Source organism: Protopterus annectens, chromosome 7.part0 (assembly GCF_019279795.1).
Source record: "Protopterus annectens isolate FY-2018-M chromosome 7.part0, PAN1.0, whole genome shotgun sequence".
Lineage (NCBI taxonomy): Eukaryota > Metazoa > Chordata > Ceratodontiformes > Protopteridae > Protopterus > Protopterus annectens.
This window is the reverse complement of record NC_056739.1, coordinates 777,575,375-777,602,076: the sequence shown is the minus strand read 5'-3', so window position 1 is coordinate 777,602,076 and position 26,702 is coordinate 777,575,375. Positions and strand designations below refer to the sequence as shown.

The following is a 26,702-nucleotide window of genomic DNA, read 5'->3' as shown; positions in this document are numbered from 1 at the left end:
TATATATATATATATATATATGCTATGTTACCTATATGTTGTACTATTGTTGTCGATAGATTATCTATCCTGAAGTGCTTTTCTGAATTGCCAGGTTTTACATATTTATTATATACATTTTCCCTCCCTTTTTCAGTTGATTTGATTGGTTGTTGTGTGTTTTAAATATTTGTCAGTTAACCTGTGATTTTAATGTGGTCTGATGAAGCGGATTTGAACCGTAAAAGTGCTTACCTGTTCAACAGAATGAAGGATTTTTCAGTTTTTTAAGGATTATTTATTACTTCCGTGAGCCTTGCTTGAAACCTTAGTTCTTGTGACTATATGCTCAGTTTTTGCTTTGTGGTTTCTTCATCAACAATGAGGTATTTTTTCTATATAGTCAGGAAATGTTCCTGCTGAGGTAAATTTACTGGTATTGGAAAACATTATCCAGTCAACAGAATCCTTATCACTGCTTTTATTATATATGGTTGGGGATTTTACTAGTTGTGTGAATCCAAAACGTTTTATGTTAGAGGAAGTCTGGTTTAGAATTAAGTGCTGTCAATCGATGGTGGTATTACCAAAGATGACATCTTCATTAGAGAAGGTGGAGGATAACCAAGAGAGTACATCTTCCAGTATACGTATAATGTTATGGGGGAATACAGGATACAGTAATGCATATGCTTTTTATTTTAATTTTAGGTTGGCAACAAGTACTTCAGCATTATGAAACTGCAGGAAAGATGGAGTATGAAGTGATAATGTAGGATTTCGAGCATAGATGGTCTACACCTCCCTGCTTTCTTTTGTAGATGGTCAGCTCTAAGGATACTACAGCTGGATGGAAGGATTTCAGTATCCATTATACCAGGTTTAAGCCATGTTATAGTAACTGCTAGGATATCGGAAGTGTATTGAAATAGCTGGGTACTGATGCTACGTAGTTTTACTGTGATAAAGTTAAGTGTTTTAGGGAGATACAAAATACTGGGAGAGGGATAAGAAAGTAATGTTTGGTTAGATTCGATAGGGGAACTATTTGTTTGCACTTGGTTAGTTGCTCCTGTGTTAGGGCACAAGTCATAACACAGGGAGTTTAGAGTGACAGAATGCAGATAAATTGACCAATACTGCTTTTATAGATGGGTGTTTTGTACTGAAGGCTGAGGGTTGACATTGAAATATTTAGTACTTGAAGCAGAGGTTAGCAGTGCTGTTGTATAAGCTGGGGGAAGTTCATAGTAGCTTTTGCTAAAAGTCTGATAGGTGTTGGGAGAGGCTGTAGTACAGAAATTAATGTGTTTTATTTGAAGATGATAAATAGTGGTTAGGGTAAGGAATGATAGAGTATGAAAAAGGATGACAAGGTTTTGGACTAAGAGGCACTATTGAAAGTTTGTAGTTTTGAAGAGGGACAATGGGGGACAGGAAAAAAAAAAAAAAAAATATATATATATATATATATATATATATATATATAGAGAGAGAGAGAGAGATGGAATACTAAAGTTTATGAACAGATGAATGGACGTCTGAGTTGACTGTATGAAACAGTAGCAGGGTGGTAGAGGGAAGTTTAGTGGGAGTAAGTAATAGGAAGGTTATTTAGTAGGGAAGGGTGCATGTATAAACTGTGAAGTACTGGGTGAATGTTATTAGGACTTACTGTAAGTGTAGAGTAAGAGTGTGCGTGAGAACTGGGGGTGGGCTATGGGAGCAGAGTGAGGACAAACAGAAAGGCTCCCACACCACATGTGTGGGATTGAAACTTTAAGAAAAATTGCAACAGAAAATTAGTCAAGTCACAGGGACAGAATGTCAATAAGTAACAGAATGATAAGCTAGTACAGAAGTAAATACGGAAGGATTTTGTGGTTTAAAATACGAAGCAGAAAGTGTTTAAAAATTAAAAGTAAGGATGACAGTTTAAAATTAAGATGATATGGCAGTCTGAACCAGCAGAGGAGGAATAAGGAATATTAGGAAACAATGGCCTGGAGTCCCTAAAGGAAGGGATGGAAAAAAAGATGTACATGGGCAGGCATGAGGAACGCTTGAGAAACAAAGCTACAAATGAGACTTGTTTAAAGGCTAAAAGAAATAAGTGACTGCAAAAGAAAGAAGTAAGACACTAGAGTGATAAATGTTATCAAAAGGAGAGAGGGAGAATACACAGGCTACAGATTCACAGACTGTATAACCTGGTCGGGTGGGTGTATTCTGGTGGAGTGCAACACCACTTACAGGCACAGACTGTTTTGGTAAATGGCTGATTTCTAATTTATGTAAACAGTAAATGCAGAAACAAAAAGAAATACAGTGGATATAAAAAATGTGCACACCCGTTAAAATGCCAGGTTTTTGGGATATAAAAAATGAGACCACAATAAATCTTTTCAAAACTTTTCCCACCTTCAATGTGACCTATAACCTGTACAATTCAATTGAAAAACAAATCCGTTAGGGGAAAAAATATAAAAAAAAAAAAGTACAATAAGTGGTTGCATAAGTGTGCACACCCTTAAACTAATACTTTGTTAAAGCACCTTTTGATTTAATTACAACATTCTTCTTGGGTAGGAGTCTATCAGCATGGCACATCTTGACTTGGCAATATTTGCCCACTTTTCCTTGCAAAAGCGCTCCAAATCTGTCAGCATGCGAGGGCATCTCTTGTGCACAGCCCTCTTCAGGTCACCCCACAGATTTTCTATTGGATTTAGGTCTGGGCTCTGGTTGGGCCATCCCAAAACTTTAATTTTCTTCTGGTGAAGCCATTCCTTTTGCTGATTTGGATGTATGCTTGGGGTCACTGTCACGTTGAAAGATGAAATTCCTTTTCATCTTCAGCTTTCTAGCAGACACCTGAAGATTTTGGGCCAAAAGTGACTGGGATTTGGAACTGTTCATAATTCCCTCCACCTTGACTAAAGCCCCAGTTCCAGCTGAAGAAAAACAACTCCAAAGCATGATACTGCCACCACCATGCTTCACCGTGGGGATGGTGTTCTTTTGGTGATGATGTTTTTGTGCCACATGTACCTTTTGGAATTGTGGCCAAAAAGTTCAACCTTGGTCTCATCAGACCAGAACACATTTTCCCACATGTTTTTGGGAGACTTGATGTATTGTTTTGCAAATTTTAGCTGAGCCTGGATGTTTTTCTGTGTAAGAAAAGGCTTCCATCTTGCAATCCTACCCCACAGTTCAGACATATGGACAATAAGGAAGATTGTTCTCACATGTAGTACACAACCAGTACTTCCTAAAAATTCCTGCAGCGCCTTCAGTGTTGCTGTAGGCCTCTTGGTAGCCTCCCTGACCAGTTTTCGTCTTGTCCTTTCATATGTTTTGGAGGGACATCCAGTTCTTTGCAATGTCACTGTTGTCCCATACTTTCTCCACTTTTTGATCACCGTCTTCACTGTGTTTCAAGGTATATTCAATGCTGTGGAAATTTTTTTGTACCCTTCTCCTGACAGATACCTTTCAACAATGAGATCCCTTTGATGCTTTGTAAGCTCTCTGCGAACCATGGCTTTCGCTGTAGCAGGTAACTGAGTAAATGTCAGGAAAATCTTACTAGGACAGCTGGACTTTATTTGGGGTTAAATCAGCTTCTAATTGATGGCAGGTGTGTACCCAAGAAGACTGAATCCTGTAATTAAATCAATACGTGCTTCAACAAAGTATTAGTTTAAGGGTGTGCACACTTATGCAACCAGCTTATTTTACGTTTTTAATTTTTTATATTTTTTCCCCTAACAGATTTGCTTGTTTTTCAATTGAATTTTACAGGTTATAGGTCACATTAAAGGTGGGAAAATTTTTGAAATTATTTATTGTGGTCTCATTTTTTATATCACAAAAACCTGACATATTAACAGGGGTGTGTACACTTTTTATATCCACTGTATAATGCCCTGCAAACACTGCACTGACAAGGTGTGGGTGTACTTTATAAAAGGGGTGGACTTCTTGTTTGGTTGAGCTATCTTCAGTTGGTAACCAGACCACCAGGTTGGAGATAAGCTGCCTTATTCATGGCTGTTTCAAAAATACTGCCTGGTTAGGCTATAAGGGAAACAATGTGGGAGATAAAAGTTAGCTGGGAAAGCAAGACAAAACAAGACGATGTGGAACAGGGAACAAGAAAGGCAGATTAAGAGCTGAATACAAAGCAGAGAAAAATGGATTTAACAAATATATTCTGTTAGAAAACCAAAAGGCTATATATATCAAAACTGTACAAGAACTGCTGAATCCACAGTAAAACTTGTGTTACCATCAGAATTATTTAAGCAAACACACAGCTTAGGGTATTCTGACAGGAGAAACTAAAATGTGTTGCTAACAGGAGGCTGCCAGTGAGCTCCACTAAAGTTAACAGATCCTGTCTAATACAATATCAAATACCAACTCCTTCCCATAGTCCTTGTTAATGCAGACAAGAAGGAAGCTATTTATAAATGCTGTGCTTAGTATGTTTGGCCTTTAAATAAATACAGGCATCTTATTCAGAGTAGCAACTAGCATTTTGATTAAATTAAGATCAAATACAGTTTTGAAACATGGGAGTTAAAAAAAGAAAAAAGGGGCAGCATTTCTACTGAAACGAGTTTTCAACTGCTACACAAAAAAAAAACACTGTTTTGTGTTGGTGTGTGTGTATGTGTGTCTGTGTATATTATATATATAGATAAATTAGATAATTAGATATAGATATCTATATATAGATGTTTATCTAAAGCAAACAGCTAGTAAACATGCACTCCTACATGATCTACTGTGATTATAAAACAGGGCTGTAGTAAAAAGGAGTATACTATCAGATGGCCGAGTCTTGTGGCAACAGCTGTACTACAAGGATTTTATGAACTTTAAACAGTATAATAAATAACTCGTTAACTAGACTGACTTTTTAAACACTGTAGGCAGCAGGATTCAATTTCAGATATGCACTGAGTGATAATGTACTGCAGACCTTCTGGAAATGAAATTTAGCTAGTCTGATCAGCATACAACATAACAAAGTAGGTTTAACTAGATTAGCTTTTCTAAACACTCTAGCCAGCACAATTAAATCTCAAGTACACTAACTATGTATTGCAGTCTTTTAAAACAAGAGAGGCAACAGTACTCAGTAAAGCATACAAATGTCTTGGCACTCAACGTGATAAAGGCTAACAGATGTTTTACACAATTTTTGTCATCACCACTTGCAGACACCTTAGAACATATTACAAGCAATGCAGTACACTTATTCAAGAAGCACTTGTCAATATGGAAATTACTTTACCATACTGGGCTATCATGGCCTGACGACAACTGCTCAAGAGGGATCAAGTGCGCTGTTTAAACTGGCACTTGTTCCACACTGTGAAGTTAGTGAGCACTAATGGACTGCGGAACGGGGAATGGGAACAGAGAGGGACAGGATGGATTATGGGATAGGAACTGTGAAAAAAAATGGCAGAAGGCAAGTTCTAAAACAGGCCTAAAGCACAAGGAAATTTGTATTGCATGGGTGGAACTGAAAACTTATGAAAAGCTGTTATAGAAAAAGTCAATCAAATCACACGGACGGATTCAGTAAGTAAAAGAATCATAAGCTAGTACAGAAAAAAAGGAAGGGTTTTGTAGTTTAAAATATGAAGTAGAAAGTATATTAAAAGTAAAAGTAAGGATGATATTTAACAAGTAAGGATGACACGGCACTCTGTATTAGCATAGGAGGAATTAGGAGTATTAGGTAATACAGGTCTGGAATCGTTAATGGAAGGGATGGAAAAAAGGATGCACATGGCCAGGCAGGGGGAACACTTAAATTAAGCTACTGAAAATGTATTTTAAAACTGAAAAAATAATGAAGTTCTGAACCTCTACTTCAGTTGGACTAGTGGGCTTAGCTAACCAGCTCATATAAAGGTGATAAACTTTGATACTACTTGTATTTAAAAGGCTGTCACAAAAATGGAAAACTGCAAAAGAACCAAACCTAAATAATCTTATAGCTATTATGAACAGTGTTAAGGAACTACGGTTGCACACACCATGCATATTATAAGGAGCAACATACATACGGAAAAAATGGATTGAACAGGATTCTGTTGAATTGCAAAATTTAAAGAAAAACTGAGGATGTGATGGGCTTTCTACAAAAGGGATATAGACAGAGTATTAACAGGCCATAAATTGTTACTGTAAGTGAATATACATCTGCACAGTCTAAAAAGAACAATTATGAAGAGCTTAATTTAATTTGCAGATTATAAACTGTAAATCCTGTTATTGGTCTGACTTTGTTGCATTATTTCTTGACATTTAATTATATTAATTTCATATACACAATGAAAGCAATAACAAAACCATCCACTGAAGTACTACTTTAAGTGCAACATGCAAGAAGACTGCACAGTATGCACTATTTGACAATAAAGTTAGAAATAACTGTGTTTCTCTGTATAGGAAGAAACAAAAGGAAACGCAGAAGTACAAGCATAAAAACTATAATGGGAAAGTCATGGGAAAATTCTTGAGGGGAAGGTTGGCAGCACTGCTGAAGGACAATAATCTTCAGGCCAAGAAGAGAAACGGATGTCTGTGGAACACCCCAGGGATGTCCATCTTAAACGCACCTTAGGGAAGAGATAATACAAAGCAGGACAGAAGCAATATATCTGCTGATGACACAGAAACAGCTGCAGCAGTGGAGGATGAGGGAAGGAAAATTGTAGGGATGTATTTGGCAAATTAGTTCCAAGGGGTGTTGAATAGATGTCAGAAAAACATATGGGGGATGCTGATCACACCTGAACAGGACCACTGGGTGCAGGGCGACAGGTCAGTAGCAGCAGCAAACAAAGTGTTGGGGTACATCCTCAGAGAGGCAGAACTGGGAAGCAAACCCACTCCACACGCCATTGACAAGACCACACCTTATGCACTGCATGTAGTTCTAGAGACCACATATGGAAAAAGAGAGCAGGCTGCTGGCCAGAATTTAAGAGGAAACCACCTTGGAAGATGAACAGGATGGAGAAGAAAGAATATAACTCAAAGATTTTCTCACATAAAACTATAAAAGACAAGTAACCATGACACCAGTGTACAAGATAATGCCAATGAGATTGTGGGGGTGGAGGGGTGTGTGTTGGGCATTCTGAATAAGAAGACTAGATCTGGAAGGAATGAGACAAACAGCAGCTGGGAGGAACTAGCTACCCCACCTGGATCTCTGAAAAGTACTTTTTTCACAGAGAAGGTTGCAGACCAACAGAATGGGCTATCAAAATGGATGCTGAAGACTGAATATACACAAGCATTCAACAGGGCACAGGAGAGGTGGAAAAGGGTACGGGGAAGGTGGGGAAGGAAAATAACTGTTAACGCTCTTAAATGGGCAGAGTAGATAGGCTTTTGTTAATATTATCAGTGGCTGAGCTCATCACAGAGCAGGTCAGGAAGTATTCTGGATGTGGTAGTCTACCTCTCTGGAACATGACACATTTGCATCAGTGCACATGTATGTAAGTGCATGTAACTAACAGGCACTGACATATGCAACCTGCAATTACAGAAAATTGGTTTGGAAGGCAAACCCTCTCATCCCCACCAGAAGCACTTCCTGATACCACAAGCAAGCGAGCAAAAATTCATCACACCACATTGCCATGAGTCTACTCCTTGTTTAGGATAAAAGGAGATTTGCCTCAGACAAAGATTTCACTTCAGCATCTTTTTGCGCATTAGCCACCCCCTGAATCTGGCCTCTAACCACTTGATATTTCAGAAACAGTAACAACCCCTTGATGATGGGCTTCACTTTCAAAAGCCTCACCTCTACACCATTAAGATGGCATAAGATAGTTTAAAGAAGGCGTTGGGTTTTTATTATCATTTCAAATACTTAAGCACTGATTTCCTGCAAGAGAAACCAAAGTTCAGTAAACACAAGAACAAAGTGCCAACAGAGCACAAAAGTCATGCTATTACTTGACAGAAGTCTAGACCTATGGCTTCAGGCAGCACAGTCTGTGACACAGGATCATACAACAGTTAGACAAAGAGGAGTGCACCAGTGCCTAGCATTTAAATTCACTAGTATACACAATACCCTAACACCATTTACATTCACATGCATGTGTTTTTACACTGACATAATACAAGAGTTACATCCAACAATAATAAAAGAGTTACCTGAAGTTTGGAGCAGAAGCCCACTCAAGTGCCAAGCAGGCAAGGTCGACGGCTGCATATGCCATTAAATAGAAGATCGTGACGATACCAGCTATAGTGTTCAGTTTGCCAGCAAACAGAACCAGCTGAGAGAGAAAAAAAATGAAATGTACTTGCTACAGTCACTTACCAAGCACAGCTTGATGCAAGTATATAGTTTTAAGTTCATTCACTTTGTTGCACAATACACAGTGGTGACATCTGTAACTTGCATGTCAACATGGAAAGAAGTTTACACATCAACTTTAATATCTTGTTTACATCAGCTTGTTTTACACCAACTTAAGCAATGACACGGTAATGGTTTCACTTGGTAATAGCACAGCAGTGCAGTAGCATCTGACACAGTCCCATTACAGACCAAAGTACACAAACCAAATCTATCCTGCAACAATCCTGTCAAAGTAAATGTATGTCCACTGGTACAACAGTGTACATTAGACAAAAGGTATAACGATATGAAGAACGCGGCATTACCTCAAGCTCGTACACTGCTGTACTGGATGACATTTACCAGACATAAAACACAGCTGATGGGAGTGAGAACAATATAACATTCAGTGGTGGTAATAGTAAACAGGACTGAAAGCTTTGTGATCTGGGAACAGTCAACACTACCAGCACCCTGACAAATGAAAAATCTTTACCTGAACTAACCCCCACGTATACAGGACTGCCACCCATGGATTGCCACCTTTGGATGTCTTCTTGGCTGGAGAAAAGGGGATTCCTGTTTCATAAAAAAAAAAAAAAAAAAGAGAGAGAGAGAGACACACACACAAAAAAATAAAAATTGTTAAGGCTCTGCTTACCAGATAAGACAACAAGAAAAAGTACAGTTATGTAAAATCTTACCATAACAGTAGATGTCCTTCTCTTCACTTCTGCAGTATTCTGTACTAAATGGATCTCATGCCAAGGGTAGCCTAATGTCTGGCCCGCATACCAAAACCCTAGGTTTTAAAGGACATTGTACATCACATGTATGCTACCCGCTCACAGCACAGGGCATAAAGGTGACGTACGGACGTACATACCTCAGAACTGAATATTCCCAAGAGGAACAACAGTCCAAGGAGAAAATTGGGAACATTTATGTAGATCAAAGCATGTGTATGCACTTTTAAGAAGCACTTCCAGACGTAGCACATGCATATAAATACAGAGCACATGCAGGCAGCAGTGCCATTTTGAGAGAACAGCCAGAGTGCTAACATGTATGAGTGTGGTAGTCAGTCCATTTATAAGTTTAAGTTTAATTTACAAAGCCTCATTTCTGATGGGTTTGTGTGTAACAAAGCTGTTTGAACAGAACCCATGAATGATCTTCAGTTTTATCTTGACCAGATGATTGACATGGTGTCAGAACCAAGATAAGAAGAGCTACTTCTTCAAACCGTGAGGTGCAGAGTTGAAGGTGAAGGCAGACTAAGCTGGTTGAGTGAAACAGAGCACAAGCAAATGAAAAAGGGCCAGAATTGAGCTAAAGGTAAAGAAAACTGCACAAATTGCTTATTTGGTAAAAAAAATGAAATGGAGCATTTATAAGGCACAAAGTGCATTACTAATCAAATGAGTAACACAAAAATGTATTATTAAGCAAATGAAAGGCAGAAACCGCATATTATTAATTAAATGAAATGTTCGAAACCATGATATTTGATAAAACTAGAAAAACTATTCATAAGGGACTCAGAATTACCTTTGGTTTGCATAACAAGTATAAAAGTCAAAAACACACCAGTTGTTCACGGTAGAGGTGGTTCCAAAACTTTAATAAAATAGTAAAAATAAAGATCAGGTAAGCGCTTTTGCATGTAGCTTCTTCAGACTTATTATCAAAGTAAAAACTCTAACCAGCTTTTAAACACCTTGTAACAATTTCATCCAATCAACTGAAAAAGCATTAAATGTTGCTAAGCAACATGATTGCATTGAAAATGCCAATTAAATAAACCAATTAAGTCTGCTTACATTCATATTCCTAAAAACAACTAAATGTTATAATGATTATAAAAATGTATATGCAATTAAATTAAATACTCATATCACCTATTACCTAATAATTCATAAAAACATTTAATCTGTTTCATAAACTCAATAAATAAGAAAATGTACATAATAAAACTGCATAACTGCTCAACTAGTGCGTGTTGATTTAAAAACAATCCATCTACCCTATCTCCTCTTTGTCAGCCTCTTTTTTAGGGGTCTTGCTCTCAATGCAGGTTGTATCGAAACGTTCATTAAGGCCAGGGGAATAATGTGCCCCTATTCTAAAAATCCATTTCATTTCAGCATATGACTTATTAACTATATCCCCCATCCTAACATCTTGATTCAAAACTTCCAATACTAAAAACTTGAAATTGTGTCCCTCAGTGGATGTATTCATGTGTTTAGCTATTGCACTATAGCTTATCCCTTTCCGTGCACAATACAAATGGTCACGTATCCTCGCCCTTAGACGCCTGTTCGCCTTACCAACAAAGAAAATGGGTTAGGCTGTGCACTGTGCTAGATAAAGAAGATTTTTAGTGTTACAGTTAGCTTCAGGAAAATATGTAAATATTTTGTTGCAATAGACTCATCTATACAATTGTAAAATGAACAATTATTGCATTTGACAGCACATGAAGAACTTGTTATCTCATTGCTCATGCTGTGGATATTCTGAGAAAAACATAGTCTCTAGGGTAAAGATTTCTTATTTTTGTATCCAAATCTTGGCCTATCACCCACTACCCCGGCAGTATCTGCATTGGTTCCTAAAATAGGCCGATGCCTATAGATGATCTCCTTGATGTCCCTTTCATCACTCGAAAAAGCCAGGCTAAAAAAAGGGGTGTATTATCAACACTGTCAGTTGCGGATGTTAACATTCTATGTTGTAAAAAATATGGTTTGCCTCTTGTGCCTCCACATTCTGACCTTGTTTTGTGTATGATGCATCTCCTCCTCATGGTAGCCCCTGGATCTGAAGTCAGCATCTATCTGATTCAACCCTCTTTCAAAACTGTGATCATTACTGTGTAAAGTTACGAAACACGTGACCCAGATGCATGCTGTTACGGTGCACGTATGTGGGTCGATAGCATTCGGGTCACGTGTTTCGTAACACTTTGGAAGGTCAGAACCTTAGGGTTAGTCGCCTACACAGTAATGATCACAATTTTGAAAGAGGGTTGAATCAGATAGATGCTGACTTCAGATCCAGAGGCTACCATGAGGAGGAGATACATCATACATAAAACAAGGTCAGAATGTGGAGGCACAATACAGGCAAACCATATTTTTTACAACATAGAATGTTAACATCCGCAGTTGACAATGTTGATAATACGCCTCCTTTTTTTAGCCTAGCTTTTTCGAGTGATGAAAGGGACATCAGGGAGATCATCTATAGGCATTGGCCTATTTTAGGAACCAATGCAGATATTGCCGGTGGGTGATAGGCCAAGATTTGGATACAAAAATAAGAAATCCTTACGCCAGAGACTATGTTTTTCTCAGAATATCCACAGCATGAGCAATGAGATAACAAGTTCTTCATGTGCTGTCAAATGCAATAATTGTTCATTTTGCAATTGTATAGATGAGTCTAGGACATTCACACATCCCACTTGCAAGAAAATATTTACATATTTTCCTGAAGCTGACTGTAACACTAAAATCTTGTTTATCTAGCACAGTGCACAGCCTATCCCAGTTTTTATGTTGGTAAGACAAACAGGCGTCTAAGGGAGAGGATACGTGACCATTTGTATTGTGCACTTAAAGGGATGAGCTATAGTGCAATAGCTAAACACATGAATACATCCGCTGAGGGACACAATTTCAAGTTTTTAGTATTGGAAGTTTTGAATCAAGATGTTAGGATGGGGGATATAGTTAATAAGGCATATGCCGAGATTAAATGGATTTTTAGACTAGGGGCACATTATTCCCCTGGCCTTAATGAACATGTTTCGATACAACCTGCATTGAGAGCAAGACCCCTAAAAAAGAGGCTGACAAAGAGGAGATAGGGTAGATGGATTGTTTTTAAATCAACACCCACTAGTTGAGCAGTTATGCAATTTTAATATGTACATTTTCTTATTTATTGAGTTTATGAAACAGATAAAATGTTTTTATGAATTATTAGGTAATAGGTGATATGAGTACTTAATTTAATTGCATATGCATTTTTATAGTCATTATAACATTTAGTTGTTTTTAGGAATATGAATGTAAGGAGACTTAATTGGTTTATTTAATTGGCATTTTCAATGCAATCATGTTGCTTAGCAACTTCTAATGCTTTTTCAGTTGATTCGATGAAACTGTTACAAGGTGTTTAAAAGCTGGTTAGAGTTTTTACTTTGATAATAGGTCTGAAGAAGCTACATGCAAAAGCGCTTACCTGTTCTTTATTTTTACTATTTTATTAAAGTTTTGGAACCACCTCTGCCATGAACAACTGGTGTGTTTTTGACTTTTCTACATCGCTGTGTTTTACATACCAGTTGATCTTTTCCCTTACATCGTTTTGCTGTTTGCATAACAAGTATGTTTAAAGGAAAATGGGCCCAAGAAAAGTATTATGAGCATGATAAGAGATTAAAAGGGCATAACAAGTACAATAAAAGGGAAAATTAAGCTTAAAGAGCAAGGTGACTGCATGCTTTTTAGTAAAAGGCCGTGTTGGGCACAAACTACTATTTCGCATTGACCAAAGCCATTCAAAGCAAAAACAAGAGTTGTGTGAAGTATCTCAGAGTGTGCAAAGTGTTTGCAGAGTGTGTGCTTTATTAAAGTGTAATTATTTCAGAGTTTCCTGCATGCAAAAGTACAGTTTTGTACCTACCGTAAATGTAGATGTTCGAGTGTATATACTGCTGCAGTCATTACACTTGGGTTATCCTGCCGTCAGCCCAAGTTCCAAAGTCTTGGTCCGGCGTCGGTTGCTGTCGCTTCTTCCCTGACGTCAGTGCACCAGGGGGTATATAAGATGCAGCCGACGCCATTTTCTTCAGTTTTTCTTGCCTCAGATGTCAGGTGCCCCCCAAAAGGTAGGCAATGTAAATTGCTAATAAAACATACATAAGAAAAGCAATCAAAAACTTTCAGTTACTAGCAAATACTCCCCATAGGTAACAAAGGGTAGAAGGCTTAGGTAAGTACCAGCAAGAAAGAGGGGAAGGAGGGAGGGTAACCTGGACTGCAGCAGTGTATACACTCTAACATCTACATTTATGGTAGGTACAAAACTGTACTATGTTCATCGTGTTACACTGCTGCAGTCATTACACTTGGGTAGAATCCCAAAGCTGAGGTAGGGTGGCTGGTTCTATAAGGCATTAGGGGTGGCTATAAGGCTCTGCAGCACTGCAGTGGTGAAGCCAGCTCTGGATTTAGAGTATAGAGGCAGATGGTAATGCTTGGTGAAGGTATGTACAGAACTCCAAGTTGCGGATTCCAAAATGTCGTTGGTAGGTACTCCTCTGAGGTAGGCAGTTGAAGTGGCTGTTGCCCTAGTGGAGTGAGATCTAATGCTGCTAGGCACAGGTTTTCCATGGTATGTGTAGCAGAAACGTATACAAAGTCCTATCCATTTTGAAATAGTCTGTTTTGAAATGGCTTTTCCCTGTGCTCTTGCAGCATATGCTACCAATAATTGCTCAGACTTTCTGAAAGCTTTGGTTTTGTCCAAGTAGAAGCGTAACTGCCTGTGAATGTCCAAAGAATGCAGTAGTCTCTCCCCTTTATTCTGTGGTTTAGGATAAAAAGTTGGCAGGTGAATAGTTTGGTTTAGAGCCACACTGGATACCACCTTTGGCATAAACGTAGGGTTAGTTCTTAAAGACACCCTGTCCTGGTGGAAAATGAGGAAAGGTTCCACTGCCATTAGTGCCTGTAATTCTGAAACTCTTCGTGCTGATGTTATTGCCAGGAGCAGAGCAGTTTTCCATGAGATATATTTTAGTTCTGCTGTGTTAGCTGGCTCAAAAGGAGGTAAAGTTAATTTTTCCAAAACAAAGTTGAGGTCCCAAGTTGGAGTAGGTGCTCTACGGGGTGGTCTTATGTTTTTAGCCCCTCTGAGGTACTGTTTTAACAGAGGATTAGAGAAAATTGGTGGATCCGTGTTGTAATGAGCAGAGATGGCAAAGGCATGGATCTTGATGGATGAGAAGGAGAGGCCTTTGTCCAGCATCTCAGTTAAGTATTGTAGTATCTGAGGAATGTTTGGGACAAGAGGGTCAAGGCTGTGAGCTTGGTTCCAAGCACAAAATCTTTTCCATTTATCCGAATAGGCTTTCCTGGTACTAGGCCTTCTGGTCTCCAGAATGACATCCATAACAGCTTTGGAGAGAGGCACTGCTTGCTTGACTAAGGAATCTTCCATGTAGCTAGGTTTAAAGTCTTTAGCTGGCTGTGTAGCATTTGATTGTTGTGCTGAGTCAGCAGATGTGGGATTTGAGGCAAAATCCAGGGTGGTTCTTGTGCTAAGCTCCTTATGATTGGGTACCAGTGCTGGCGTGGCCAGTCTGGTGCAATCAGGATCATCTTTGGCTCTTCTTGCCTGGCTTTTATGAGTACCTTTGGCAAGAGAGGTAGTGGTGGGAAAGCATATACTTGTAGGTTCTCCCAGCTGAATGAGAGGGCATCCACTTTCCATGTTTGTGGATGGTAACTCCTTGTTCAGAATTTTTGTAGCTGGCAGTTTATTGGAGATGCAAACAGATCTATGTCCGAGCTCCACCATTACTGTGTTATCATTCTGAATATTTGTGGATTGAATTCCCATTTGTGGGCATCCAAGATTTTTCTTAAGTTGTCTGCCAGTATGTTTTTCTCTCCTGGCAGGAATTGTGCTTGCAGATGAACTTGAAGGTTTACAGTTGTGTTCCACAAGGTCATGGCTTGTCTGCATAGGGGGTAGGAGTGAATGCCCCCTTGCTTGTTTATGTACCACATAACTGTGGTGTCTGTCTTTAGCAGTAGTTGTCCTGGATGCAGCAGGTCCTTGAAAGCTATAAGGGCATTTTGTACAGCTAGCATCTCTTTTTGATTGATGTGAAGATGTCTTTGTTCTGTGGGTCACATGCCCTGGATACATTTGCCTGCCATGTGTGCTCCCCAGGCGTAATCCAATGCATCTGTTGTCACTGTTTGCCTGGCTGTGGGTTGTGTAAAAGGCTGTCCCTTGCTGAGGTGACAAGCTTGAGCCCACCATTGAAACTCCTGTTGAAGGCAAGGAATTAGTGGTATAACTGTTTCCAAACTTTGACAGTGTTGAGACAACACATTCTTTAGGTACCACTGTAGTTTCCTCATATGCAGTCTGGCATATGGAATTAGTAGTATGCAGGATGCCATGTAACCCAAGGCCTGCAGAATTTTTCTTGCAGGGAGTTGGGTCTTTGTTGCCATCAATTGAAAGTATTCAGTCAGTTGTCCTTGTTTGTCTGGCGTGAGATAAGCCATCTGGGCCATTGTGTTCAAGCTGGCACCCAGGAATATAATCTCTTGTGAGGGCACTAGTTTTGATTTCTTTTCGTTTACTGTGTACCCCAGGCAACGTAATAACTTTTTTACAAATGCCAGATGCTTTAGAAGAATGTCCTTGCTCTCTGCTTAAATCAGGCAGTCTTCCAGGTACGGATAAATTTGAATTTCTTTCTGTCTGCAAAATGCAATTACTGGTGCCAGGCACTTTGTGAAGACCCTGGGCGCAGTAGATAAGCCAAAGGGCAGTGCAGATAATTGGTAGTGCATTGAACCAGCTATGAATCTGAGGTATCTTCTGCAGTTTTGTCTGATAGGGACATGCAGGTATGCCTCCTTGAGGTCCAATGTCATGAGCCAAGCTTTCTTGCCAGGCATGGGAAGAAGCTGTTGTAATGTCAACATTTTGAATTTCGGAACATCCAGGTAAGTGTTTAGAGATGAAAGATCCAGACTGGGCCTCCAGGCTTTGTCCTTTCTGGGTACCAGAAAGAGTCTTGAGTAAAATCCTTGTCCTTGCTCCTGTGATGGTACCTTTTGAATAGCTCTCATATCCATGAGTGCTGTAATTTGTTTTTGAGCCTCTGCCCATTGATTTGGTGGCAGATTTGGAATTCCTTTTGACCTTGGCAGAATGTGAAAGTGGAACCTGTTACCTTGAAATACAATGTTGAGAACCCATTTGTCTTTGGTGATCATTTGCCAGTTGTGGTAGAAGAGTGTCAGTTTTCCTCCCAAGGGGGCTGCCAAGAGAGATTTGTTTGGCAGCTGTAGTGGGAAGTCATTGGAGCTGTTTTTTTTACGGTTGGAGCCTGTCTTCCCCTTCTTTCTGGCCTGAACCCATTGTCGAGGCCTGTAAGGACCTTGTGTTTGACCTCTACCTCCTGGACGTCTGTATCTTCCCCTTTGAGGTCTGTCTGTAATTGGAAATGACCAATTCTTAGTTGGCCAGTTTCTGCTAAATCTAGGAGGCTGAACCTGTAAGAAATCCTTCACCGTTTGCATAGATTTTGCCTTATCCTCCATTTTCTTTAATACCTCTTCTGCCTTAACTCCAAATAACACATCCTGCTGCAAAGGTGCATCCAATAATTTTGCTTTAACATGATCTGGTAACGTATGTTCTTTTAACCAAGCATGTCTTCTAATGACAGAGCCTGTAACTGCTGCTCTGCAGGAGGCCTCTAGAGAATCAAAACCACATTGCAAAGTATGCTTTCCCACTTGTTCAGCTGCATGCAATAAATCCTGCATTTCTTTAAAATTAGGAGGATCTGAATCTGGAAGCATTTTTTGTTTTAACTGAGACAGTAAAAATTGCTGATATTTTAGCATGTGAAACTGGCAATTTAAGGCTCTCATTGCTAAAGTTGCAGACGTATATACTTTCTTTCCCCATCTGTCTAATGCTCTGGAAGCTCTGTCAGAGGGAACTGGATTCTTGGCTAATTAGGCCTTAACCCCTTTGGGTCCCTGAGAAATAGTTTCAGGGTCAGCTGCACGGCTTTTATGCAGAAATTTGTATGAATCAGGGACTCTGTAGTATCTGTCAGGTTTAATAGGGGCTGGAGGTAAGGAATCAGGATTTAAGCTCAATTCAGTATACACATCATCCACAATATCTAACACTGGCGGAATAGCAAGGGGTCTGTGTTGAGGCAATAAAAGGAAGTCTCTGAGCCTTTCTTGGATTCTGAATAATCCTGGCCTTCCCAGTGGAAATGCTCCCTCACGGTATGCAGGGTTTCCCCAAAGGAATAGTCCTCAGGCGGTGAGGCTGATGGAATTGATTCCTCAGCATCAGAATCCTCATAAGGGGGTAAAGAATATCCTAGGTCTGAGGATGAATCAGAATAGATGGACACCTGGTCGGATGAGTCATAGTCTGCATCCTGTCTAGGCCTTTTATCAGGAGGGGGATGGGACCCCCTGATCAGAGTGATTAGGTCTTCAGCCATTTTGAGCATTTGTTTCTTAGGCATGGAGGCCTGTCCTGGAGAATGTTGTATTTGTTTCTTTGATTTTTAAAGGAGGCTTAGACTTAGCTGAGGGTTTAATATTTAACTGAGTAGGTCTGAAGACACCCTCTGAAGCTGTGGGATGCTCAGCTACTCCTGATCCCTCTGAAGGGTTAGTTTCGGTAGGCTGAATAACTTGTGCATCCGATTCCGAAGGCCTAGCCATCTCCACATGGGAGTCAGCGGCGGCCTGTGGTTCTACAGAAGCGGTCGTCAGGGGCTGCGAAGGCGCCTCGCTGAAAACCGAAGAACCGGCGACTGGCCTAGAAGAGGCTTCATCAGTTTTGGGCCTCGGATGCCTATCCTTGCCTTTGCGCTTTTTGTGTACTCTGGTCGTCAGACGTTCCGACAGCATGGTATAATTGAATTTTCTACCAAAATAATGTCAGGCAAAATCAAACCGACGTTTAATAGTGCGCTTGTTAAACCTAGCACAAAACCGACAACCAGTGACGTTGTGGTCTGGGCCTAGGCGTGGGATACAATAGGAATGGAAATCCTTATGAGGTATTTGCTTCCCACAAGAAATACAGTTATTAACTTTTACTGACATCGGTCTAAGGCAAGAAAAAGTTTCCCCAACGGGGTACTTAGCTTTGTAGAAGACTTCGGTTCTGGATTCGGAATGAAAATCTCAGGAGATGGACGACCGGCACTTGCGAACTGCTTTTGCTTTGGGCAAAGAAAGACTGAAGAAAGTGGCGTCAGCTGCATCTTATATACCTCTATCGCACTGACGTCAGGGAGGAGGCGACAGCAACTGACACCGGACCAAGACTTTGGAACTCAGGCCGACTGGGGAACCGCCTGACAGCAGGAAAACCCAAGTGTAATGACTGCAGCAGTATATACACTCGAACATCTACATTTGTGGTAGGTACAAAACTGTACTTTTTCTGAAGCCATTGAAAGAGAGTGTTAATTTGTGTATGCAGCAGAAATGTATGTAGGAGAGGGAGAAAACTGCCATATTGTGGTACAGACTGAATCAAGGGAAGACCCTGAATGCCTGAAATGCAAATTTAGCGAAATGTGCACCCCCAGATAAATGTTACAGTACAGAGGCACTTATTTTATACAAGAGACCAAAGGCCAGGTGAAACCTTTGCAGCTTATCTCACTGACTTGAGAAACAAGGCTAAAACATGCAGATTTGATGACTTGAAAGATGAGTTAATGAAGGACAGGCTTGTGTGTGGTGTTAGTGCTGCAGTGAGAAAGATTTTTGCTTTGGGACAGTGATTTAACATTAAGCAAAGCCATAGACATTTGTCAAATCTATGAGCTCACAGAAAGGCACACACGTATGCTTACAAGTGATACAAGCATGGTTTCAACAGGCTCTAGGGCAAACACAGACAGCATGCATCATGAGGCTTGCAGAAACAGGCCTAAGCACATGGCAGCAGCAACTCCTGCATGTGTGGCAGGAAAGATCCATAGCTTTCTAGCAAGTTCCAAAACTAGCTCAGTAAAAAGGGCGTGCTCAGTGCAGTATAAGAGTAAATCAGCAAAAACCAAGTCAAGTGTTATTGTTAACTGTCATAACTGTGGTGCCAATCAAGACTCTAAAAGAGAAAGGTGCTTAGCATTTGGTCAGCAATACCACAAGTGTAAAAATGAAACCATTTTCAAAAGTTTTGTAAATTAAGCAAACTTCATTCACTTACTAAGAAAGGTCACTGAAAAAAACAAGTTGATCATGTACAGAGCTGAAACCCTACTTTCTATGTAGATCGTGCATCAGTGGTCGGTGAAAAGGTTAATGCAGTAGATTTAATGGCAAAGAATGAAGTATTTTGTACTTTCCTGATCAATGGTAAACCTACAGAGCTCAAAGTAGGCACTGCTTCAAACTGCAATGTAATGTCAGCAGAAACATTTTCTAGACTGAGAGCTGGTGAGCAACGTAATTTGGTCAACTGTGAAAAGCTTGTTGCTTATGGGGGTGAAGAGATTAAAACCGAAGGCTCAGTAGTGTTTTCATGCTATTCGGCTGGGAACAGTTACAACTTGCAATTTTATGCAGTCCGAAGACCTGTGCAGACATTAACAGGTCTCAGAGACATTGAGAAGGAAAAGTACAGTTGTATACACTTACCATAAATGTAGATGTTCAAATGTATTCATTGTTGCAGTCATTACATTTGGGTAATCTGCTGGCAGGTTGCCCTCAGTCAACCTGAATAACAAAGTCTTGGGTCCTGAGTCGGTTGCTGTCTCCTCTTCCATGATGTCAGGTCATCAGGGGTATAAAACATGCAGCCAACTCAATTTTAATCGTTTTTTTCTTGCCCCAGATGTCAGGTGCCCCTCAAATGGGGGGCAAAAACTTGTGTGTGTGTGTGTATATATATATATATATATATATATATATATATATATATATATATATATATATATATTACTGTGGTGGTGGTGCTGCGGTAGCGTTGTCGCCTCACAGTATGACGTTGTCCTGTTCGATTCTCAGCTAGAGCGTCTTCTGTGTGGAGACATGCATGAATGGGCATACCTTCGTTGAAGGTTGTGCGTCAGGGCTGGCAACTCGGCATGTAAAAATCTATTTCCAATCATTAGCGGACTGGAGTTCCGCTGTGGCGACCCCTAACCGGGAAAAGACGCAAACATATATATATATATATATATACATGTAATTTAGAACACAAAAAATTTACCTCCAACTAAAAGCAAATGCACCAAAAAGACCTTTAAGCATGATGAAGGAAAGAAGAGGTATAATAAGAGAGAAAAAGGGGGCTGGCGGGTGGGTAACCCGGACTGCAACAGTGAATACACTCGAACATCTACATTTATGTTAAGTGTACACAACTGCACTATGTTCTTCGTGTTTCACTGTTGCAGTCATTACATTTGGATAGAATCCCAAAGCTATGTCTGGGAGAATGGAATTATACAGCATTAGGGGCAGCTATAAGGCCCTGCAGGATAGCAGTGGCAAAGCCTGCCCTGGATTTAGGAGAGAGGTAAATGGTAATGTTTGGTGAACGTATGAACTGAGCTCCAAGTAGCAGCTTCTAGAATGTCTCCAGTAGGAATCACTCTGATAAAAGCTGCAGAAGTAGATGCAGCCCTGGTGGAATGGGATCTGATCCCCTTGGGGACAGGTTTACCATGGTGCATGTAGCAGAAATGAATACAATGGCTTATCAATTTTGAAATTAGTCTGCTTTGAAATCGCCTTTCCCTCTGTCCCTGCAGCAAATGCCACCAGTAGTTGCTCAAACTTGATTTTGTCCTGTTTAAGTAGAATCTTAGTTGTCTGTGAACATTCAATGAATGCAAAATCCGCTCCCCCTTGATCTGCAGATTTGGGAAAAAAGTTGGCAGATGAATGGTCTGGTTAAGAGCCACACTGGATACCACCTTAGGCATAAAGGATGGACTGGTCCTGAGGGCCACCCTGTCCAGATATAAGATAATGAAAGGCTCCACCGCCATGAGAGCCTGAAGTTCTGAACTCCTTCTAGCTGAAGTGACTGCTAAAAGAAAGGCCATCTTCCAAGAAAGACATTTTATGTCTGCAGTAAGGCGGTAGGGTGAGTTTTTCCAGCACAAAACTGAGGTCCCATGCAGGAGTTGGTACTCTCCCGGGAGGTCTCAAATTTTTGGCCCCTCTGAGGTACTGCTTTAGTAGGGGATGAGAAAAGAGAGGAGGCTCTGTGTTGTAATGAGCCGAGATGGCAGAGGCATGGATTTTTATAGAAGAAAAAGATAGGCCCTTGGGAAGCATCTCAGTTAAATATTGCAGAATCTGAGGAATATTGGGCATTGCTGTGTTTATTCCTTGTGCTTGGTTCCAGGCAGAGAATCTCTTCCATTTATCAGCATAAGATTTTCTAGTACTAGGCCTTCTAGCCTCCAAAATGACATCCATCACCAGTTTACTGAGAGATGTGACTGATGAAATTAGTTGATTAGCCATGCTGCAAGATTCAGAGTTTGGAGCTGAGTGTACAGAATTTGATAGTTCTGCTGAAACAATAGATGAGGTGTCTCAGGCAGGTACCACAGAGGAAGGTGTGACATATTCCTTAGAAGCGGGTACCAGTGTTGGCGAGGCCAGTCTGGAGCAATCAGAATAATTTTTGGTTTTTCCTGTCTGAATTTTAGTAAAACCTTGGAGAGCAGAGGCAGACGGGAAAAGGCATAGACTGATAGTTTTTTCCAGCTGAAGGATAGAGCATCCACTTTCCAAGTTTTTTTGTGATGAATTATTGTGCAAAATTTGTCTAACTGATAGTTTTGGGGAGAGGCAAAAAGATCTACGTCTGGGCTCCCCTATTTTTGTGTCAACATGCTGAAGATTTGTGGATTCAGTTTCCATTCGTGTGAGTCCATAAGATTTCTGCTTAGTTCGTCTGCCAGAGTATTTTGCTTTCCTGGCAGGAATTGAGCTTGCAGATGTATTTGGTAAGTCAAGGCTGTGTTCCACAAGGCCATGGCTAGTCAGAAAAGAGGATAAGAGTGGGTACCCCCCCCCTGCTTGTTTATGTACCACATAACTGTGGTGTTGTCCGTCTTTATCAGTAGTTGTCCTGGATGAAGTAAGTCCTTGAAGGCTGTCAGAGCATTCTGTACAGCTAGCATTTCTTTCTGGTTGATATGTAGGTGCATTTGATTTGGATTCCATTCACCCTGAATTCATCTCCCTGCCAGACGGGCCCCCCAAGCATAGTCTGATAAGTCTGTAGTCAGGGTTTGGGTGGCAGGGGGTAGAATGAATGACAGTCCCTTGTTTTGGTGACATGCCTCTGCCCACCATAGGAACTCCTGTTGCAGGCAAGGAATGAGAGGAATCATTGTTTCCAGATTGTGACAATGTTGACTCCATAAGCTTTTTAGGTACCATTGAAGTTTCCTCATATGCAGTCTTGCATATGGAATTAATAGAATGCAGGATGCCATGAACCCCAAAGCCTGCAGAATTTGTCTTGCAGATAGCTGGGTTTTTGTGGCCACTTGAAGTATGTTATCAATTGAATTTGTTTGTCTGGCGTGAGGTAAGCCATCTGGGCAGTTGTATTCAAGCTTGCACCATTATTTGAGAGGGTACCAGTTGTGATTTCTTTTCGTTTATGGTGTACCCTAGGCATGATAGAAGCCTTTTTACAAATGCCAGATGTTGTAGAAGTGTCCTTGTTTTCTGCCTGAATTAGAGAATCGTCCAGATAAGGATAATTTTGAATGTTTCTTTGTCTGAAAAATGCAATCACTGGTGCCAGGCACTTTGTGAAGACCCTGGGTGCAGTAGAAAAGGGAAAGGGCAGTGCAGAGAACTGGTAATGCAAATAGCCTGCTTTGAAGTGGAGGTATCTTCTGCAAGTCTCCCTGATTGGGATATGCAAATAAACCTCTTAAGTCTAGAGTTACCAACCAGGCATCCTTGCCTAGCATAGGCAGTAACTGTTGTAGAGTCAGCATCTTGAATTTTGGAATGTCCAGGAAGGTATTTAGAATGGACTAGTCCAGAATTGGACGCCATGATTTGTCTTTTATGTGTACCAGGAAAAGTCTTGAATAAAAACCTTGTCCTTTTTCCTTTTCTGGTACTGGCTGAACAGCCCCCATATCCATGAGGGACATGACTTGTTCCTGGGCCTCCGCCCACTGATTTGGAGGCAGATCTGGCCATCCGTTTGGAATTGGCAACGTCTGGAAATGAAATCTGTATCCCTGGGATACTAAATTTAAGACCCACTTGTCCTGGGTAATTAGATGCCAATTTTGAGCATGAAACGCTAGTTTTCCCCCCAAAGGGGCTGCCAAAAGATAAGTGCTTGGCAATGGCGCAGGAAAGTCATTGAGAATGTTTACCGTAGGGGGGTGCTTTGCTACTTTCAGATTTGGAGGTGGAGGCACCCCATTGTTTTGTTCTGTAAGTTCCTTGTGACTGAAACCTGGAGCCTTTGGTGTGTCTGGGTTTGACCTGAGCGGCTCTGTTGGGTACTGGAAAGGACCGATTCTTAGTAGGCCAGTGCCTACTGAACCTGGGAGGCTGCACTTGCAAGAAATATTTTACAGTTTGCATAGATTTAGCTTTGTCTTCCATCTTTTTCAAAACTTCTTCTGCCTTGTTACCAAACAGACTGCCCTGTTGTAAAGGAGCATCCAACAATTTAGCTTTAACAGGATCAGGCAGATTTTGCTCCTTGAGCCAAGCATGCCTTCTTATCACAGATCCAGTTACGGCAGGCCCTGCAAGAGGCCTCCAAGGAATCAAAACCAAATTGCAAAGTATGCTTTCCAACTTGTTTAGTCGAGTGCAATAAATCTCATAACTCTATTTTCCACACAATCAGAAATCAACATAATTTTCTGTTTAAGTAAGCCCATGACATGCTGTTGATATTTAAGCATATGAAATTGACAGTTTAAAGCCCTGATTGCCAGGGTTGTAGACGTATAAACCTTCTTAACCCATCTAACCAGCGCCCTGGAGTCTTTACCAGAAGGGGTAGGATTTTTAGCAGTAGAAGTCTTAACACCCTTGGGACCCTGAGAAATTGTTTCAGGGTCAGCAGTAGGATTTTTGATAAGAAACTTGTGGGAGTCAGGAACCCTGTAATATCTGTCTGGCTTACTAGGAGCCAGAGGCAGGAAATCAGGAACCATGCTGGATTCTGAGAAAACATCATCAACAATGTCTAAAACAGAAGGTATAGCCAAAGGCCTATGCTGAGGAAGAAGAAGAAAATCCCTAAGCCTCTTTTTGGATTTTGAAAAATCCTGACTCTCCCAATGAAAATGTTCCCTTAAGGTATGCAAAGTTTCTCTAAAAGAAAAATCCTCAGGAGGAGAAGCAGAAGGGATGGATTCTTCTCCATCAGAGTCCTCATAAGAGGGAATAGAAAATTCCTGATCAGAAGAGGAATCCGAAGAAATGGAAACCTGATCTGAAGATTGATGGTCAGTGCCTTGCCTAGGCCTCTTAGCAGGAGGGGGTTGGGAACCCCGATCAAGGTAATTAAATCCTCAGCCATTTTGATCATTCGTTTTTTAGGCATAGGGGCCTGAACACATGGCTTATGCGTCAGTTTTTAGAAACAGAAGTTGGTTTTGGCCTAGTTTTTGATGATGGCGTCGGTTTAATACACAAATCTTTAGGCCTGAAAACACCCTCAAAAGCCAGTGCCTGCTCAGCAGCTCCGGACCCATCCAAAGGAAGAGACATCTGCGGGTTCAGTACTTGAAAAATCTCGCAGCATACCGGACTCGAAATGGGTCTCGGTAGAGGCCTGCGAATCAAAAGTAGCAGGCATCAGGGGCTGCAAAAGCACCTCACTGAGTACCGGCGAACCAGCGACTGGCTTAGGAGAAGCTTCATCAGTTTGGACCTTGGCGGTCTGGCTCTGTCTTTTTCTTGGTGTTTTTTTGTGAATTCCAGTAGTCGGATTGCTAACTGACATTTCAGGATAGTTAAATCTAGAGCCAAAGTATTTAGGAGCAAAAATATACCGACGCATAATAGTGCGTTGGTTAAATTTAGCACAAAACTGACAGCAAGGCACGTTGTGGTCAGGGCCTAGGCAAGGAATACAGTACAGATGAAAATCGTTATGAGGTATTTGCTTCCCACAAGTAATACAATTAACTTTTACTGACATTGGTAAGGAGCAAGAAAAAGTTTCCCCAACGGGGTACTTGGCTTTAGTTTGAAGACTTCGTTTCTGAAACTCGAAAATGAAAATTTCAGGAGTCGGCCGACCGGCACTTGCGAACCGCTTCTGCTTCGGACACCGCGTGGCAGGAAAGACTGATTAAAATGGCATCGGCTGCATGTTTTATACCCATGACGACCTGACGACACGGAAGAGGAGACAGCAACTGAAGCAGGACCCAAGACTTTGTTATACAGGCTGACTTGACGGCAACCTGCCAGCAGATTACCCAAATGTAATGACTGCAACAGTGAAGCACGAAGAACAACTGCTTTCTTTTACCTAAGTAGTACATCATGTAACCCATGTCCCCATCCCAACTTTACTGATACTATTTTCTCAGAGAATGTTGATGTGTTTGACGACAAGCTAGGCAAACTTCCAGTTGCGTACTCTATGAAGTTAGACTGAAAGGTCAGTCCAGTGGTCAGACCAGCAAGAAAAGTTCCAATAGCTATGCAGGACAAGGCCAAGGTCCATTTAGACAAAATGGTGCAGCAAGGTGTGATTTGTCCAGTCACAGAACTAACTGAGTGGGTATCGTCCATGGTAGTTGCTCATAAGAAGAATTGAGATGAAATATGCATTGACCCAAGAGACTTGAACAAGGCATTTAAAAGACCTCACCGATCCTATGCATAGAGTGGAGGAGATTGCAACTTTGGAACCTTATGCCAAATGCCACTGTTATTTCCGTCTTAGATGCAAAAAGTTAATTTTGGCAAGTAATGCTTGATCGTAAATCTTCACTACTGACTACATTCAGTACCCCATTGGTAGATACAGACAACTCAGGATGTCATTTGGAATAAATTCTGCCAGTGAAGTCTTTCAATGTGCAATGGAGCAGATTTTTTCAGGCTACCCATGTGCTATAATAGTTGATGATTTACTGGCTGGAGGTAATGGAGAAGCAAAGCATGACAGAAATTTCAGGAAAGTTCTGGACAGAGCTCGTGAAGTGAATTTAAAGCTCAGTCCTCTGAAATGTAAATTCAGATTACCAGAAGTTACTTATGTAGGCCATTTGTTCACTAGTACAGGCTTATGACCAGATCCTGCTAAACAAGCAGCCATTCTTGAGATGCCAGCTCCAGACAATGTCTGAGCCTTACAGTGTTTTCTTGGTATGGTTAACTATTTGGGCACCTTTAAGAGAGCTGGCATGCAAAAATATTGCATGGTCATGGTTAGAACAACACCAGAGAACATTTGATAATCTCAAACAGCAAATTGCTAACCCACCTACATTAAGATACTATGATGTCCACCAACCAGTAGTTCT

At 40.7% G+C, this 26,702-nt stretch overlaps 1 protein-coding gene across 1 annotated transcript in view; it reads right to left on the bottom strand.

The window, feature by feature from the left end:
• SLC12A9 (solute carrier family 12 member 9) overlaps positions 1-26,702 on the bottom strand; it is an 843,978-nt gene that overhangs the window by 214,972 nt on the left and 602,304 nt on the right. Inside the window, exons 7-8 of the mRNA XM_044076336.1 lie at positions 8,874-8,956; positions 8,188-8,312 (exon numbers count right to left, since the gene is read on the bottom strand). Coding sequence (XP_043932271.1) covers positions 8,188-8,312; positions 8,874-8,956 — 208 coding nt within the window. The remainder of the gene's footprint in view (positions 1-8,187; positions 8,313-8,873; positions 8,957-26,702) is intronic.